At 44.7% G+C, this 19,145-nt stretch overlaps 1 protein-coding gene across 1 annotated transcript; it reads right to left on the bottom strand.

The window, feature by feature from the left end:
* Positions 1–215: 215 nt before the first annotated feature.
* THOC3 (THO complex subunit 3) lies at positions 216–10,404 on the bottom strand. Its single transcript, XM_008147588.3, has 6 exons — positions 10,035–10,404; positions 8,327–8,483; positions 6,845–7,049; positions 5,246–5,407; positions 4,442–4,542; positions 216–508 (listed from the first exon to the last, which is right to left on the bottom strand). The coding sequence occupies exons 1-6, from the start codon at positions 10,299–10,301 to the stop codon at positions 345–347; spliced, it is 1,056 nt and encodes a 351-aa protein (XP_008145810.1). The 5' UTR covers positions 10,302–10,404; the 3' UTR covers positions 216–344.
* Between the last annotated feature and the right edge of the window lie 8,741 nt (positions 10,405–19,145).

Below are 19,145 nucleotides of genomic sequence, written 5' to 3' on the forward strand. Positions count from 1 at the left end.
CTGGCTAGGGCCCCCAGCTCTCCCTTTCACCCCCCGCCCCGAACTAGGTAGTGTCCAAGCAGAAGCGAGTCCAATGAAGTCCGCCCTATTCCCAAACGCAGGACAGGAGATCCCCAGAGGACAAGGTATGCTGGTGTCATCACCCACACTGAGAGCCTCATGCAGGAGAGAAAGAAAAGGAACTGCTAACACAACACACAAGAAGGCAACTGGAATGGGCAGCCTGAAAAAAAGACTTTTATAATTTATAGCAATGTACAAATACTGTCGGTGCACACCAGCTCGGAGAGAGCAGACCAAACTAAGTTTAGTTCAATCTGTCTCCCTACGTCAGGTCCTCCTAATCAGGAATCATTGGGAAGCCCAAACAGCTTCACAGTTCCTGCTTCCCGACTACTGTCATATTTGCCATCTTTGTCATCACAGGCAAATGCCAGCAGAGGCCTTTTGGGGTGCCAAGCCACAGTGAAGGTCGGGGACTCACACTGCACCTCCCATAGCTTGTCTCCTATAAAAATCAATATAGAGAAACCAATCAATACATTAGTAAGAGAACACACTCATTAAGTTCTTAGCTAAATTAACTCATTTAATCCACTTGATAGCCCCATGAGACAGACACAATCATTACCCCACTTTACAGAGAACTCGGAGGCGCAGAGAGGTCACGAGTCATTTGGTGGCCGAGCAGGTTCTGAACGCAGACCGGTTAACGTAAGAGCCTATGCTCTGACCTGGTCTGCACTCCGTGGAAAACAGTGAGCAGACGCTGATGGTCACTGAGCGTCCTATGAATCACAGGGACTATACTTTATTTCCATGAAGTATGATGACAACCCAGCAAGACAGGTAATGGTTTTAACACCATTTTATACAGAAACGAGTGACTTAACAGGTAAATCACATCTCAAGGAACCAACGGAGTCAACACATGAGGTCAACCTGTTCCCAGGCAGCAGATCCACCTACTAAATCTCAGTGGCTTCTCGTAAGAGGAATACAAGCTCTTTTCCCAAAACTGTACTCCTCCCACTTGTGAAATTAAACACGATCTTCTAAAGCTGCTATTCCTTTAATCCTGCTTAACTTCTTTTCAACCTTAGGATTAAGATGAATATAGTAAAACATTTACAGTGTGATGCCAATTTAAAAATGTAGAATACACTCAACTGTCTACTTCAAACTAGCCAACTATGGTACGTGAATTATGACTATAAAGCTGTTTCATATATACTTGTGTGTGGAAAGAGAAAGAAAGTGACGGGGGGAGGAAGAAAGAGAAGGAGGGAAGAAGAAGGGAGGGAGGAAAGGAGGAGGGGGAGAGAGAAACTATTTCTGGGACAGCTGACCACTTTTCACGATGCGAGAATTGGCAGCCCACATCTGTGTCTGAGCAAAGTTCTGAGTTACAAAGACACAAAAAATGGTTGCAAAGTGTGCTACTCCTCGTTCATTTCTCTTTACGCCTTTAACTCCATGTCATGTGACATGGGATTGACAAAAGATATTTATATAGTTCTAGAAAACCAGAGTAGACATGAAAAAGCCTAAAATTTCCCAAATAACCATGTGGCTTTATAGACTTTAACACCTTCTTAGTTTATTGGAAAGTTTAAAGTTTAATCTTTGAATGATAAATCAGGGCTGACTGTGAGGCTGACATTACTATTCCAGACCATCAAAGTTCCAATAGACTGATGCAATGTGTATGGGTGTGTCTGAAAAGCTGAAAATTAAGTGGACTATATTAAAATGAGGTTCAATTATATATGCTATCCTATATAATAAAGATGTAATATGCAAATGGTTGTTACACCGTGAAGCGTAACAACAGACCGCGTAAGGACCAGATCATGGATAAGCAGGAGGGTGGAGCAGCGAGCTACAAGCAGGCAGCAGAGAGCTACAGGAGGGTGGGGCAGCAGGCGGCGGAGAGCTACAGGAGGGTAGCAGCGAGCTAGAGCTACTGGCTACAAGCAGGCGGCAGAGAGCTATAGGAGGGGACAGGGCAGCAAGCTATGAGAGGGGAGGCAGGGGGAGCTACAGGAGGGCAGGGCAGCAGGCGGAGAGCTACTGGAGGGCGGCAGCGAGCTACTGGCGCACGGATTCGTGCGCAAGGCTACTAGTCATATATAATATGATATATGGTTGAGCATGTACATATGAACTAGGAGGGCACATGCCAGGTAGCAGGCTCGATCCCCAATGTGGGGCATTCAGGAGGCAGCTGATCAATGATTCTCTCTCATCGTTAATGTTTCTCTCTCTCTCTCCCTCTCCCTTCCTCTCTGAAATTAATAAAAAAATACTTTATAGTTACATATTTATATATATTTACATATAAAATATACATATATGTGAGATACAAAATTATATCTACCTTATGATTCCAACAACAGAAAAAATACATATGCATGTAGGAGGAAAAGAAAGACGAGAAGGATAAATGCTAACATGTTAGCAATGATTACCTCTAAATTATGGACTTACATGTGCCTGTTAATTGCCCCTTTATATCTGTTAGCATTTTCCAAATATTCTATAATGAACATGTATTACTCTTATTTTACAAACTACTATATGAAGACGTGCTTTACTGCATAAAATTCAAACAGGTCAAGGGTACAGAGCAGCACCATACAACAAACATGTCTGTATAGACACATTCTCTATCTGCACTGAACAATACAGCTCCCACTGGCCACGGGGCTACTGAGTCCCTGCAATGTGCCTAGGGTGACTGAGGAACTGAATTTTTAATTTTGTTTAACTGGTTTCAGTAATAATCGGTAATTTAAATTTATTCTTTTTTTCTATTTAAGTCTTCCCTTAATCTTATAAGTCTGAGATAAGTTCTAAATGTTTTCCTACCAACTTCACTTTATTTTCTTTACCTAAACGGGAACATATCATATGCATGGCTGACTACTTGCTTTGCTCATTCATCGTTCAGTACTATGCCTCACGCATCTTCCATCTCTCTTGGCACACTGTAATATGGATGTATCACAACTTATTTCATTAGTCCATCATAATGAAGTTAGACTGTTTCCCATTTGTGTATAAAAATGCTCTAAAATAATAGAATTTTGCTTTGTTTTAATATCTTGCTTTTAATTGAGGTTATCGAGAAAATTTCTGTTTAAAATCCAACATGTTTAAAAGTATTTGTCTAAATACTGTATGTCAACTATAACTAAAAAATAAATTTAAAAATAATAATCTCAGAAAAAGATACTTGTTGAAGTGTTTAGAAAAAGTTAATACAGCTAAATTCAATATATTCCTGAAAGAGTACTGTGAATTAAATTGTATTTTACGTATATTAGGTAAGGTAGAAAATTAAAAGAAACTTGCACAAAGACGGCATGGGAAAAACAAGTACACACACACACTGATGCTAAGAGCAAAACTGCAGTGATTTTTTTGTACGGTGGTTTGGTCCTTCACAAAATGTGACCACCTAGGACTCAGCAATCCACTTCAATGGTTTACCCAAAAGGATGATCATATAAGTAAAATGAAGTACATCAAGGACACTCATCACGCACAGCATTATTGGTAACGGTGCAACCATTAGAAGCCACCTGACAGCATACAGAATGAGACAGGATACAGAATGAAATTCTAACCCCACTCAAAGCGGCAGTGAGCTCAGCAGCCACTGCACTAAGAAGCTGTAACATTCTGCAGGTGAGGCAGGGCCCCAGAGTAACAGGTGAGTACCCCAGCATCACAGGAGCTGCATGTCTGGGTGTCTGGACCATGTTCCCTATGATGTTACCAACAGTGGCATTCTTTAAATCGTGGAATTTCAAGTTTTTTACTACTTCTCTGAAGTTTTCTACATAGTTTTAATTCTTTTACTAAAGTATCATGTATTTCCAAAATAATACAGCTACTTTAAAAAATAAAACTGAGGAAATTCTTTTATAAAATGATTACACTCCTCCCATTTTTCTATTTGCAAGTTCTGTTTTGCTATTTTTAAAGCACATCGCACCTACTTTGATAATTCCTTAAAGTACAAATATACATATATATGTGTATGCACACATATATATTCACATACAGGCAAAAGATAAAAAGAAATATATTACAATGCTAAAAAGAGGTAGCAATTAAGTGATGGGACCACAGGTACTACCTTCCTGTATTGTAAATTTTTCATTTTAATGAAAGAACTGCAAGTTAATAAAATACAAAATATTTTCCTAAATCACTTTCCTTCAGACCTGCCCCTGCCTTTCCTAACTCTTTGCTCCCTCATTACCTGACTGTAACAGTCGTAATAAACAAACTTGTCTTAAGGAGACAAATTAATTGATGCTAATACCGATGAAGGAGTAATGAGCAGAAATGAAAACACGACAGATGAAGACCTGATGACCAGAGATGAAGGTACAGAAGGTTCTTGTTAAGATAGGAAGGTTTTAGTCACCTGTCTCTACTTCAGCAATGTCAATAAAATGATCTTCTGATGCTGAAGCCAGCATTTTCCCATCGTGGCTGAAACTGAGGGTCCTCACGGGCCAATCCAGCCTAAGGAGAAAGTAGACAAAGAGTAGACAAAGGAGAAATTAGAATAACCCAATAATTCCCTATGCTGATGTAAAGTTCAGCATAGGGAATATAGTCAATAATCCTACATAATAAAAGGCTAATATGCAAATCGATCGAATGGCAGAAGGACCAGTCGCTATGATGCGCACTGACTACCACGGGGCAGACGCTCAACGCAGGAGCTGCCCCCTGGTGGTCAGTGCACTCCCACAGGGGGAGCGCTGCTCAGCCAGAAGCCAGGCTCATGGCTGGCGAGTGCAGCGGTGGTAGCGGGAGCCTCTCCTGCCTCCGTGGCAGCGCTAAGAATGTCCGGCTGATGGTTTAGGCCCGCTTCCTAGGAGGAGCAGGCATAAGCTGTCAGTCGGACATCCCCCAAGGGCTCCCAGAATGCGAGAGGATGCAGGCCAGGCTGAGGGACCCCCCCCTCCAAGTGCATGAATTCTGTGCACCGAGCCTCTAGTATTTTAATAACTAAGTATGGTGTCAAGGGGTACTAGACTTATCGGGGAGAACACTTTGTAAGTTCTATAATTATGTAACCATTATACTATATACCTGAAACTAATAATATTGAATGTCAACTGTAATTGAAAAAGATTTTAAATAACCCAATAAGAAGGCACAATTTCACCCAAAATGAAATAAAATATCCCACAAGACAAGTGCTGGCAGAGTCGCTTACCTGGAAAAGCACCGAACACACACTAATTCATCCACATCCCAGAGGCTGACCAAAGCATCTGCACTTCCTGTGGCAAAGTACTTCCCCATGGGGTCAAACTTGATACAGATGCAGTTAGAAGGATGGGCATTGATGGACTGCACAGGCTTCAGCTCTGGGTAGCTGCAAAACAAGACAGACAGCAATCAAACTGTGCCAAGAGGACTGTGATGCTAAAATAATAATAGGAGACACTGAAGGGGAAAACCAAAGACAACAGAAAGGGATGGAGGGGGACCTTCTGGGTGAACAGACTTAGAGACTTACCAAACTTTTTAAATGGGCAAAGGCTAGAATACCTAGAGATACAGACTTGGTAGCTAAAACTATAAACAACGATAAAACTCAAGACAGCGTTTCCTTTTCAGGAGAGTGGGTTATGATTAGGATAAAGCGTATGGACTTACTTCTGATATGGCCGGCAAAGTACTATTCCTTGACCTGAGTGGGGTTACACAGGTGTAATGCATATAATTGTTCATTAAGCTATACACTTGTTTCACGTGGTTTTCCATATCTGTTTTACTTTCTAATAAAAAGGCTTTGAAAGTAAATTATAGAATCCCCACTGCCTACAGAATAAAATTCAAGTTACCAAGTACAGAAATCCAGGCCTTTTGCGATCTGGTCCCAAATCATACTTCAACTTTATCTTGCCATGTTCAGACCCTCTTTTCAATACCTTAACTGCCACCACTCTCAGCAACCCTGACCTACCAACTACTCTCCAAATAAGCCATGCTCATTCACACCTGCTTTGTCAACTGTGCAGTTCCCTTTCTCTGATTCTTAAAATTCTACGCATCTTTCAAAGTCAAACTCAGAAGCTGCCTCCTTCAACCCCCAACTCCAGTTTCTTTCCTCGCGATTCCACGGCAAACCCAGCCTCTCTGAGGTAAAACCTGCTTCCCTCTGCCTTGCATCGCTCACCCAGGACAGCAGGAAGAACAGCACCAGAAGGACCTGAATTCCAATTCCACCATTTCATTCGTTCAGAGAGCAAATAGTTACTGAAATCCTTACTATGTGTTGCAGGGCCTGGGCTAGGCATTTGGGATTCAACAGTAAACAAGTTAACCACCGTCTCTACCCTCACGGAACTTAAGTCTAATGGAGGATACTGACAAGTAAACATGCAATTAGAATGTAAAATGAGAAATGGTTCCAAAAGGAAGTACATCAAATAAGCCTCTGACCTGGAGGAGGGAGGGGTGTGAGATGGCTTTCCTTGCAGTGAATGTCATATATTTTAGCTGAGACTTTAAGGGTACAAATTAGCCGCAATTCGAGGTGCATCCAGTTCTAGTGCTCACCAGCTGACCTGTGACTCTGAACCCCAGATCCTTACCTATCAAACGGGAAGCACATCATCAACCCGCTAGAATTTCTGTGAGGACCCAGCAAAACATAAGGTGCCCGGCTCAACAGAGGTTAGGGTTCTTTATTACAATGTGTCCCTTAAGCTCCTTCAGCACAGACTCACACCTAATCCATCTCAGCAACCACCAGCGCCCCCAGCTGTTACAGACGGGACAGTTCCCTAAGCTAGAAGCCCCTCACCTGAGGATGTTGATACAACCATTGCCATTTGTCAGGAAGAACATGTTATTGTCATTGTTCCAGGAGATTTCATTGACCTCAAACTTGAACTGCTCCTCCGCTTTCGAACGGTGTGTCTTGGCATCAATGAAGGTCACCACATCATCCTTGTTGCCTACGGCGATGGTCTGCCCATCGGGACTCCAACAGATATTAATGTTCTCCCCTAGAAAACCAGATATAATCAGTAAGATCATCTGTTTGCCCAGAATCCTTAAGAAGTTTATTTTGTTATCCTAGAAGCAAGGCCAGAGCTATCTCCAGAGTTCATTCATTAAGGTCATGTCAATGTAAGGCAACAAGCCCCTAAGAATCAGCAACTATGAGCAGGGCACATTCATCTACAAACTTCCCCGTGTGGGCCTCACAATACTGTCTTTGTTAGCAATCCATTATCCCTATTTCACAGACGAAGAAATGGAAGAGAGATGAGCCAAACTGTCAAAGCTCGAAGAGCCACTAGGTTTGGCTCCAAACCTCTTATTCTCTTACACCAGCATTTCCCAAACTCTGGTCATTCACATGCCACTTTCACAATTTTTATCCTAATCACGTAATAGCTATACTTTTCTTTAAAACTGACTCAAAAAATTTAATTTAGCTTTAATTTAGCAATAATTTCGATGAGCTGGTTCTTTTTTCTAATAGGCATTTATTTATATATATATATATATATATATATATATATATGTATATATGTATATATAACCGATTTTTAATGATCATCCACTTATGCATCATAGGGAAATGACTACACCTACAGGTATGAACACATCAATTAAAAATCTTATCAACTTTACCAATTCTCTAAGATGCATTTTTTTTCATATTTTATTATATAGGATGCATCTTAAAATGCATCGAATGAATATCAAAATGTTTGGTATACATTGTTATCTGGAAGCTTTATTTCCTTTCCTAATGGCGCTTAAAATATTGGTGTATCTTATAATCAATGATATCTTAATCAAAAAACCATGGTAAATCACCTCAAGGTTTACAGGACAACACTGGTGAATAACAGAGTCTATAAAGGCACATGTTATTTTCTTCCAGACCCCCAAGACCATCCAAGCTTCAGCCACCCTAGCCTATGAGCAGTTTCCCACGCTTTTGCACATGCCGCTTGTCCTCCCCTCCCATCGCACCGACCGCTAAATTCCTATGGCTACTCTAAGAGTCTGCGCAAATTCTCTGAGGCCCTCCCAGTCTCCCCCAGGCTGACCTCAGCATCTCCATTCTGGGTACCCACTATAATATAGACATCTCCATTCTACGATGAACCATGTCATATTCTGTTAGATGATTTTTATTTTTTTTATGCACTAAACTGATGTCCTTGGATCTCAGGATGTCCCATAACTAGCACCAGGCCAGGCACAGAAAAGGTATTTGAAATGAATGTAAGTAACGTATCTTCCCATCGCCCCCCTCTGAAGTCACCTTTAGTGTTCACAGTAGCGATGCATTTGGTAGTCCTCACATCCCAGATGCGGATGGTTTTGTCTCCAGACGCTGTGACGAAGAGGTCAGGGTTACTTGGATGCCAACACAGCTGGTCCACACTATCGCCATGTCCGCGATAATTGTTTTCTTTGACCTGAAAGAACAAACTCCAGGTGTCACGTCACACATGTGTACCTGCCAAACGTGTGACTCCTTAACCTCACGCGTAACTCCTTAACCTCACGTGTAACTCCTTAACCTCACGCGTAACTCCTTAACCTTCTCGGACCAACAAAAATTTAGAAAATTAAAGTGAGCCCGGTTCTTCCAAGTCTCTTCCCCAAAACTCTTCCCAAATCCCCATTCCCTTCCTCCCCAATCACCCCGAACCACGTGAGGCTGGTTTCCACGTCAACACCATTACTTCTGCTGTCCCGGCCCGCCTCCTCTCTGGTTTGCCACCTTCCTCTGCCGCCCAGGGTCCCAGCGCGTCTGCTCCTTCCCACAGGAGGCCTCCCATAGTCAAAGGGGCCTCTGACCGGACAGGGACCCCACAACAGCGCCCCCACACACACTCCTCACCACACATACCCTTCCTACCGCTCCCACACCGCTCCTCACCCGCCCCACCCACCCTGCACCTGTCTGCACCCTCCCACCTCCACTCCGCTCCGCGCATCTTCACCCCTCCTTCCTACCGCTCCCCACACCCCTCCTCACCTTACCACCCCGTCTTCCTCTCCTCCACACCCCTCCTCACCTTACCACCCCGTCTTCCTCTCCTCCACACCCCTCCTCACCTTACCACCCCGTCTTCCTCTCCTCCACACCCCTCCTCACCTTACCCCCCCGTCTTCCTTCCTCCACACCCCTCCTCACCTTACCACCCCGTCCTCCTCTCCTCCACACCCCTCCTCACCTTACCACCCCGTCTTCCTTCCTCCACACCCCTCCTCACCTTACCACCCCGTCTTCCTCTCCTCCACACCCCTCCTCACCTTACCACCCCGTCTTCCTCTCCACCACACCCCTCCTCACCTTACCACCCCGTCTTCCTCCCCACCACACCCCTCCTCACCTTACCACCCCGTCTTCCTCTCCTCCACACCCCTCCTCACCTTACCACCCCGTCCTCCTCTCCTCCACACCCCTCCTCACCTTACCACCCCGTCTTCCTCCCCTCCACACCCCTCCTCACCTTACCACCCCGTCTTCCTCCCCACCACACCCCTCCTCACCTTACCACCCCGTCTTCCTTCCTCCACACCCCTCCTCACCCCTTACCACCCCGTCTTCCTCTCCACCACACCCCTCCTCACCTTACCACCCCGTCTTCCTTCCTCCACACCCCTCCTCACCCCTTACCACCCCGTCTTCCTCCCCTCCACACCCCTCCTCACCTTACCACCCCGTCCTCCTCTCCTCCACACCCCTCCTCACCTTACCACCCCGTCTTCCTCCCCTCCACACCCCTCCTCACCCCTTACCACCCCGTCTTCCTCTCCTCCACACCCCTCCTCACCTTACCACCCCGTCTTCCTCCCTCCACACCCCTCCTCGCCCCTTACCACCCCAGCGCGTGCCCCCGACACCCCCACTCCTCACTCTCGCACCACACACACCGCTCCCCCGTCCCTGCCTACCCTCTCCCCTCGAGCCCCTCCCGGCCCTTCTCCCTGGCCTGTGCCGGGCCCTGGCAGCTCACCAACCGGTCCTTCTCCAGCAAGAAGACGCTGGCCGTCTTGTCGAAGGAGCCCGAGGCCAGACGACGCCCGTCGCAGCTCCAGGCCACCGAGTGCACCTTCGCGCTGTGCGCCGGGAACTCGCGCGTCTTGCTGTGGCCCCGGAACAGCTCCTGCATGCCCAGCACGTAGCGCGTCGGGCCGCTGCTCATGGAGCACCAGTGGGCCATGGAGCCGGGGCCGCTCTGGCCCAGCGCCGAGGGCCCCATGGCCGCCGCGGGTACCGCCATGCCGAGCTCCCGCACAGCCGCCGACCCCGCAGCCTCAGCCCAGTCAGTCCCGCCGCGGTCCCGGCCTCAGTCCAATCAGTCCTGCCGCCGCCGCCGCACGCATGCGCTCGGAAGTGCGGCGTCTCTGCCGCGCAGCCGCACTGTGGCCCACCGGAAAAGGACTACAAATCCCGCCGTGCAGCGCGCGCGCCCGCTGGTGCCTTTTCAAACAGTAACGATTCCGCTTTAAATGTACTGCAAAGTGAACGATTCCGAGGTTTTTAGGATTCCTATTTCCCCCTTACCTACTTCTGGGTAGGGAACATTTATATCCGTATTTAGTCGAAAACGGAAACCAACGTTATCCTAAACCTCGGTTCCTCGTCAGTAAAATACCTTTTTTCTAGAGTTGCTGCTCATCCTTCAGCCCCCTCCCTTAGAGCTGAAAGCCCTCAACCTCTAGCTCGTTCCAGTAAAGACTAGGGGGTTGGGGAGAGGGGTTATTGAGAAGGGGTCTGGAGATTTGCTTAAATAAACAAATTCTTTGTTTTCAAAAGATACTATATTGTTTAAAGTATTACAAATAGTAGTATATTAAACAAAAATATATCAAAAAGTATACTATATGCACATGATTATATAAGCAATAAATAAATAAATAAATAAATAAATAAATAAATAAATAAATAAAGATACAGAGTAAAGTCTTTATTCCCCACCCTTCACACCCCTACCTTAACCTACAGATCCAGCAGTTTTGAGCTGAAGAAAACAGTAGTGAGCTGTCAGCAACAGTCAAGACCATGGAGAAGGGCTGTGGACTAGGAGGGGTTTGGGGTGGTGATGAGGTGGCTGGAAATGTGTTTAAAAACACATCTTTTGTGAATTTACAATAATCTCAAAATAAAAAGTTGAAAACGATATTTTAAAGATAACACATACAAATGTAAGATAACTTGGTAACAAATTTAAAAGTACAAAAATAGAGTGAAAAGTAAGTTTCTCTCCCTCGTGTGTCCCCAAATTCCCCTTCAGAAAAATATTGTTAAATTGCTTGTGGGCCTCTCAGAAATAGTGGAAGAGTGAATAGGTGTGTGTATATCCTTCCCCCTCCCCCCAAAAATGGCACTGTTCCTTACATATCTTTTTTTTTTATATTTTATTGATCTTTTACAGCAGTGGTTCTCAACCTTTTTAATGCCACGACCCTTGAATACAGTTCCTCATGTTGTGGTGACCCCCAACCATAAAATTATTTTCGTTGCTACTTCATAACTGTTAATGAATCGTAATGTAAATATCTGTGTTTTCCGATATTTCTCAACCTGGAGAACCGCTAGCGGGATCGCCTAAGACCATTTTTTGTGAACCCACAGGTTGAGAACTGCTAGCAGGGTCGCCTGAGACCATCGGAAAACACAGATATTTACATTACGATTCATTGGCAGTAGCAAAATTGACTTATACCCTTAAGATCCACACATTTCACTGAACGTAAATTTTTAATTCCTTTTTTTTTTTTTTTAATTAGCATCTTAAGCTAATGACTGCCCTAGTCAGGGAACAAAGGCACTGCTCTTAGTGTTTAGCAGGTAAGAGAGACAGAAATTATTGTTGAGGCCCTGCCACAGGGAAAACTGGTTTTTCTTCCTGCCCTGAGACTACAGCGTCCCGCAGCGGGAGAGCGGTTGAAGACATTGAACATCAGAAGCAGCCGAAACCGGTTTGGCTCAGTGGATAGAGCGTCGGCCTGCGGACTGAAGGGTCCCAGGTTCGATTCCGGTCAAGGGCATGTACCTTGGTTGCGGGCACATCCGTGCAAGAGGCGACTGATCGATGTTTCTCTTTCATCGATGTTTCTAACTCTCTATCCCTCTCTCTTCCTCTCTGTAAAAAAATCAATAAAATATATTTAAAAAAAAGAAAAAGAAAATCAGAAGCAGCGCGTAGTGAGGAACTTCGAGCTCTGCCCAGCTTCTCCATATCTAGGTTTATGGCAGAGGCAGGAGGTGAGGAAATGCTGACTGAAATTTGGAGAACCCTAAAATAAAACTTGTGCGCCAACTCCTGCCTGGCATTGTGGGAGTGGCACCCCCAGGTATGCCCCTGTAAAAAGCAGCAAAAAGGACAGCATGCTACATTTGGACAAGGAGGTAGGGAGACCCCTCCAGGGCACTGGAGGCGCCCCGGTGCGCCAGAGTTTCCATATACCCAGACAGGGCAAGGAGAAAAGAACAACAGTGACGATGATTGAAGGCTTGCTACGTTCCAAGAACTTTCCTAAGTGCTGTATATGTGTCCTGTCAGCCATTCCTCTCAGAAACCCTATGTAGGTAGGTAATGATTATTTCCTTTTGTATTTATCAAGAAACCAAGGCCAGGATGGCTTAGAAATTTGATGCAGGGTGCACACCTAATAAGTGGTGGAACGGGGCGGTGTGCGTGTAGAGCCCTTTATCCTCCAACGTTGTCTTTTTCAAAATTGGTTTTGCTATTCTGAATCACATTAGAATCAGCTTATTATTCTACATCGACTCTATAAATCAATTTGAAGAGAACTGACATAGCAGCAATGTCGAATCTTTGAATTCATGAATATGTCCTATTTCTCCGTTTATTTAGGTATTCTTTTTATCATGATGCACATCTTTTATTTGCATAATGATTTGTGGAATACAGTTTATGCAACAATTCACAGTTAATATTGTGGTAACTGGAATATCAACCATGTTGTTGGGAGGATGGTGTTCATACATATATATATATGTTTTTATTGATTTCAGAGAGAGGAAGGGGGAGAGAGAGAGAGAGAGAAACATCAATGATGAGAGAAAATAATTGATTGGCTGCCTCCTGCACACCCCTTGCTGGGGACCAAGCCCACAACCTGGACATGCGGCCCTGACTTGAATCGAACTCGGGACCCTTCAGTCCGCAGGCTGACATTCTATCCACTGAGCCAAAATGGTTAGGGCCAAAACCCAGAAATCTTCTTCCAACGCCTCCGAGAAGGTAATTCCTTGAGCTGAGTCTCTGGCTAGAATCTGGACAAAGTAAACGAAAAGGGGGCAAGACCAACCTTGCTTAGGAATGCTGTGATCATTCTCACGGGCTTGTTTCTGTCTAATCCCCATGCTGTGGCAAAGGGTCTTGCAGGAAAGGGTTCACTGAATTAAAGTTGACGTGGCCGGCCGGCATGCTCAGTGGTTGAGCATCGACCTATGAACCAGGAGGTCAGGGTCTGATTCCCGGTCGGGTCATATCCAGGTTGTGGGCTCGATCCCCAGGGTGGGGCGTGCAGGAGGCAGCCCATCAATGATTCTCTCTCATCATTGATTTTTCTATCTCTCCCTCTCCCTTCTCTGAAATCAATAAAAATATTTTTTAAAAAAACAAACATTCCCTGGGGGGGAAAAAAGTTGACATAATCTCATATTAGACTCATTCAAGCTCCTCTGGACTCACATGTCTATGGCCGACTGTACCAACTGCTCCTATATTATCTCCGCATCAGGAAACTGCCGAACAAAATGGCATGCCTCTCAGTAAATAGTTTACTTTGGGCCCAATTTGTCTTCGATATTCCTCCTCCTGCCCCTTCCTTCCATCATCTCCTCCATCCCTTTCAGAGCCTGCAGCCAGGGCCCACGGTGTGCCCCTGGATTCACCCCAACTTTGGTCCTGCCTCTCTGCTTCACAGTCTCAGGCTCGGCCTCACAAGCAGGGCTATGGCACCGGCTTTAGCCAGAGCGGGTGAAAACAGCAGGAAAGTCAGCCCCTTCCAGGAAAAGCCCCTCACCACGCGAATTAAGGACTTCCTTAGTTTCTTTCTCAGAGCTATTTTGCAGGGTTTTGTGTACAGGTCTTGTACATATTGTGTTAAATGTACCCTTTTAGTATTTCATATCTAATGATTCTATTGCATCAAGCCCACAACCCAGGCATGTGTCCTGACCAGGAATCAAACCCATGACCTCCTGGTTCATAGGTCAACGCTCAACCACTGAGGCACACTGGCGGGGCTGGCTTCCCTATTTTTGATCCCACTTCTAACTCAAGACTAACCAGAAAAAAACAAATATAGAAGACTAGAGGCCCGGTGCATGAATTTGTGCATGGGTGGGGTCTCTCAGCCTGACTGGCGATCAGGGCTGATCTGGCCTGGCCAGCCAAGGGAGGGACAGCGGGAGGTTGGCAGGCCACAGGAGGTTGGCTGTGGGAGCACACTGGCCACCAGGGGGCAGCTCCTTCATTGAGTGCCTGCCCCCTAGTGGTCAGTGCATGCCATAGTGACCGGTTGACCAGTGTTCGGTTGTTCGGTCGTTCTGTCATTTAGGCTTTTATATATATAGATGACCACCATATAGGATGCCCACTTCTAGTTTACCCTCCTCTAGCTCCCCTGTCCCAGTAGCCTCTAATCAGAGCATGGTTGAAACCTTCCTTTATTTTTATCATTATAAAGCTTTCCTACCCCCCTGCCTGCCTTTGATTCTCTGCTAAATGCAAATGCTGGTGGCTGACTACCTGCTGTAGAAAACTCTGAATAAATAGTCTCTGTTTTCATCTGGGTGGTCTCCATTTATTTTGACATATCTGTGACTAAAGATAGGTTTACGTCTTCTTTTCCAATTTGTGTGCCTTTCATTTCTTTTTTTAAATTCATTTTTCAATTTCAGCTTACATTCAATATCATGTGTGCCTTTTACTTCTTTTTCTTGCCTTCTTCCTCTGGATAGGACCTCAAAGATGATGATTCAATAAAAGTGGTGAAAGTAGACATCCCTCCCTCTTTCCTTAGGATACTGAGGTATTTTTTTAAGTGACATTAACTTGGGATGGTATTTAGATTTCTTTGGATACATTTAAAAGAACGGAGAAATCGTTTTATTTTTTTAAAATGTCAATATATTCAGTATCCTAGTACATCTTCGGCAACTATTTAAACTTACGATAAAAAAGTTTAAAAGTCAACTAAAAGTTGAGCAAGGAGGTATGTATATCAATGTTCAAAGTCCTTTTATAAGGCAACCAGCAACGTTTGAAGTGGGCTCCAGTAAAGGCCATCACTGAGTCTGGGGGAGCAGCAGTGTCTACTTGGTCAGCAGAGGCCGACCAAGGGGCCTGGGGCCCAGCTGGAACTGGCGAGGAGGTGTTTGCCGTTATGCAGAAGGAGGGTGCACAGTCAGAAATGAAAGAGGAGCTAAAATAAAGAAAAGTGCACTTTATGCACACCTGAGGTTGTGACTGAATTTTAAATTCACGTTGTGACTATAATGATGATGATGATGACGATTAGAAAGCTTCCTACGACAGATGCTGTGTTTGCTGGTTGGGGCAAATTACCAGTAAGAAAGGACCTTTCTTTAGTTGGCACAATTCTTCCTCTCCTTGAGCATCACCCACTAACCAGAGCTGAAGAGTCATATCGGTGATGCTAATACCTCGCCCTAGGGATGGCCCACCATTGCCCATCTGGCCTACTAACTGCCAAGGACTCAGTTTCTAACTTCCGAAACAAAAAGCTACCCCTGTGTCAGCAGCAGCTCCCCAAAGAGAAGAGGAGCAATGACCACAGGAAATTCACTTGAAATAATCAGGGACAAAGCAAGGAAACTATCCAGCCCTGATCTTCCCCCAGGAAAACATGTCTTACCAAAATAAGGCACCGTCTGCAAACTTGGAGAGCTGGGTGGCTCCCCCACAGCCCCCGGGAAGCTGGTAGGGATTTGGAACAAGATCCAGGAACCCCAGGCCCCCAGGGGACCTAGATGCTGGATTGCTGAAGGATGGAGCAAGGCCAAAGGGGTTGTTGCCCAGTGTCCACCACTGAATCTTCCAGCGTCTCAGCCCTTCCCCTGCAGGAGGCGTCTCAGACTGTGCATTCCCAACGCTGATGAAAAGCAGGGTAAGATAAAAGGGCCGTACCTCCTAACGGACTGGGCACTGGCCCCAGGCCAGGAGAGCAGCATGCAGACAGCTGGGGGTTCCTTACGACAGTAGAAATGGCAGCGGAAGTTTTCAGGACCAGAGCAGATGGCTCCCAAGAGGCCTAGCACCACCAGCACTAAGAGCAAAATAACACAGCTAAATACACCAACAGGCCCCGCCTGGTTTGGCTCAGTGGATAGAGCGTTGGCTCAGTGGATAGAGCGTCAGCCTGCAGACCGAAGGGTCCCAGGTTCGATTCTGGTCAACGGCACATGCCTGGGTTGCAGGCATGGTCCAACATGTAGGAGGCAGCTGATTGGTGATTCCTTCTAATCATTGATGTTTCTATCTCTCCCTTCCTCTCTGAAATCAATCAATAAATATTTTTAAAATAAATTTAAAAAAATAAACCAACAGTAAGATAGAAACAACTTCAGCAAGGTCACAGGATATACGGTAAACATTTTTTTATTTACTAACAATGAACATTCCAAAATGAAGTTAAGAAAGCAATTCCATTCACAACATATCAATAACATCAAATGCTTAGGAATAAACTTAACAAAGTAAGTATAAGACATGTGCACTTAAAACTACAAAATATTTGCTAAGAGAAATTAAAGATTTATTTATTTATTCTTAATCCTCACCCGAGGATATTTTTCCATTGATTTTTAGAGAGAGTAGAAGAGAGAGGGAAAGAGAGAAACATCGATGTGAGAGAAACACATCTATTGGATGCCTCCTGCACACGCCCCAACCAGGGCCCAGGCCCAGGGAGGAGCCTGCAATGGAGGTATGTGCCCTTGACTGGAATGGAACCCGGAACCCTTCAGTCTGCAGGCTGACGCCAAACCAGCTATGGCAAAGATTTAAATAAATGGAGAGACATTTCTTTTTCATGGACTAGAAGGCTCAAACTTCTTAAAATAGCAATTCTCCCCAAATTGATCTATAGATTCAGTATAATCCTATCAAAATCCCAGCTGCCTATTTTTGCAGAAATTGACAAGATGATTCTAAAATGCATATAAAAATGCATAGCACCTAGAACAGTAAAAATGCTTTTGAAAAAGAAGAACAAAGCTGGAGGACTTACAGTTCAAAATTTCAAAACAAATTATAAATCCACAGAAATCAAAGCAGGGTACTGGAATAAAGATAGACATACATGTCAATGGAACAGAATTGAGAGACCAAAAATAAACGTACATTTTTGGGCAGTTGATTTTCAACAAAGGTGCCAGAACAATTCCATGGGGAAAGAATATTATCTTCAACAAAGGATTCAGGGACAATTGGCTATTCACATAACAAAAGATGAAGTTAGGTCCTTACTTCACACCATTTAATATAACTCAAAATGAATCATGGACTAGATGTAAGAGCTAAAACTATAAAATTTTTAGAAGAAAACATAGGAGAAAGTCCTTGTGACCCTAGTTAGACAAAGAGTCCTTAAATATAACATAAAAAGCATAATCCATAAAAGATAAATTGCATCAATACTAAAAAATTTTTAGTTTAAAAAGACATCATTTATAACAGAAAATAACAACCACAATGTTGTTGACCACAATGGGGAGAAATTGGAACCCTTGTGCACTGTTGCTGGGAATGTAAAATGGTGCAGCTGCTATGGTAACCAATATGGGTGATTCCTCAAAAAAATAAAAATAAAACTACTGCCCTAGCTAGTTTGGCTCAGTGGATAGTGCGTCAGCCTGCGGGCTGAAAGGTCCTGGGTTCGATTCTGTTCAAGGGCTCATGCCCAGGTTGTAGGCTCGATCCCCAGTGGGGGCGTGCGGGAGGCAGCTGATCAATGATTCTCTCTCATCATTGATGTTTCTGTCTCTCTCTCCCTCTCTCTCCCTTCCTCTCTGAAATCAATAAAAATATTTTAAAAATAAAATAAAATAAAAATAAAACTACCATATAATCCAGCAATTTAACTTCTGGAAATATACCTGAAGGAACCAAAAACATTATGTGAAAAAGATATCTGTTCCTCCCCACTCCATGTTCATAGCTACATTATTTATAACTAGAGGCCCAGTGCATAATTGAATCATACACGTGTAGGGTCCCCTACATGCTTTCGCTTTTGATCACGGGGGAGCTAGGTGCTTGTCTGCTTGTGCACCAGGCCTTTCAGAAGCCTCCAGTGCAGCGGAGGCTTCTGAAAGGCCTGGTGCCTGAGCGGACAGACACCCAGCTCCCATGCTTTTGCTTTTGATCGCTGGTGCACCAGGCCTTTCAGAAGCCTGCGCCCCGCTGGAGGCTTCTGAAAGGCCTGGTGCCTGAGCGGACAGGCACCCAGCTCCCCCGATTTTGATGGTCCGCGGTGGAACATAAGCTCGCTGCCCCAGAGGCCCCTTCTGTGCCGCAGCACAGCCACGGCACAGATGCTGAGCTAGAGCCGCCGCTGGCGACGCAAGCTCAGCGTCCCGGCCCAATCGGCCATCCCGCCCCCCCCGAGTCCCGCCCCCCCCCGCGCCTCCTGGCCAATCGCAGGCATAGCGAAGGTACGGTCAATTTGCATATTTGTCTATTATTATTTATAATAACCAAGACACAGGAACAACTGAAGTGTTCATGAATGGATGAATTGATAAATAAGTTGTAATACTAAGTGTATATACACAGTGGAATATTATTCAACAATGAAAAAGAAGGAAATCCTACCATTTGTGACAAAATGGGTGGACTTTGAGGACATAATTCGAAGCAAAATAAGTCACAGAGAAAGAAAAACACTATAGGATCTCACATATATATGGAATCTAAAAAAAACTTACAGAAAAAGAAATCAGATTTGTGGTTATCAGAGGAAGAGGATGCGGGGGTAGGAATTAGAAGTTGGTAGTAAAAAGATACAAACTTCCAGTTATAAATAAGTAAGTACTAGGGATGTAATGTACAGCATGATAATTA

The sequence above is a fragment of the Eptesicus fuscus genome, chromosome 6 (assembly GCF_027574615.1).
Source record: "Eptesicus fuscus isolate TK198812 chromosome 6, DD_ASM_mEF_20220401, whole genome shotgun sequence".
NCBI lineage: Eukaryota > Metazoa > Chordata > Mammalia > Chiroptera > Vespertilionidae > Eptesicus > Eptesicus fuscus.

Coding starts and splice junctions, on each gene's coding strand:
- THOC3 (XM_008147588.3), bottom strand. CDS start 10,301: ATGGCGGTACCCGCGGCGGCCATGGGGCCCTCGGCGCTGGGCCAGAGC. Junction 7,050..8,326: donor CGCTACTGTGAACACTAAAG/GTGACTTCAGAG, acceptor CTGGTTTTCTAG/GGGAGAACATTAATATCTGT. Junction 5,408..6,844: donor GGTTGTATCAACATCCTCAG/GTGAGGGGCTTC, acceptor CTTGTTTTGCAG/CTACCCAGAGCTGAAGCCTG.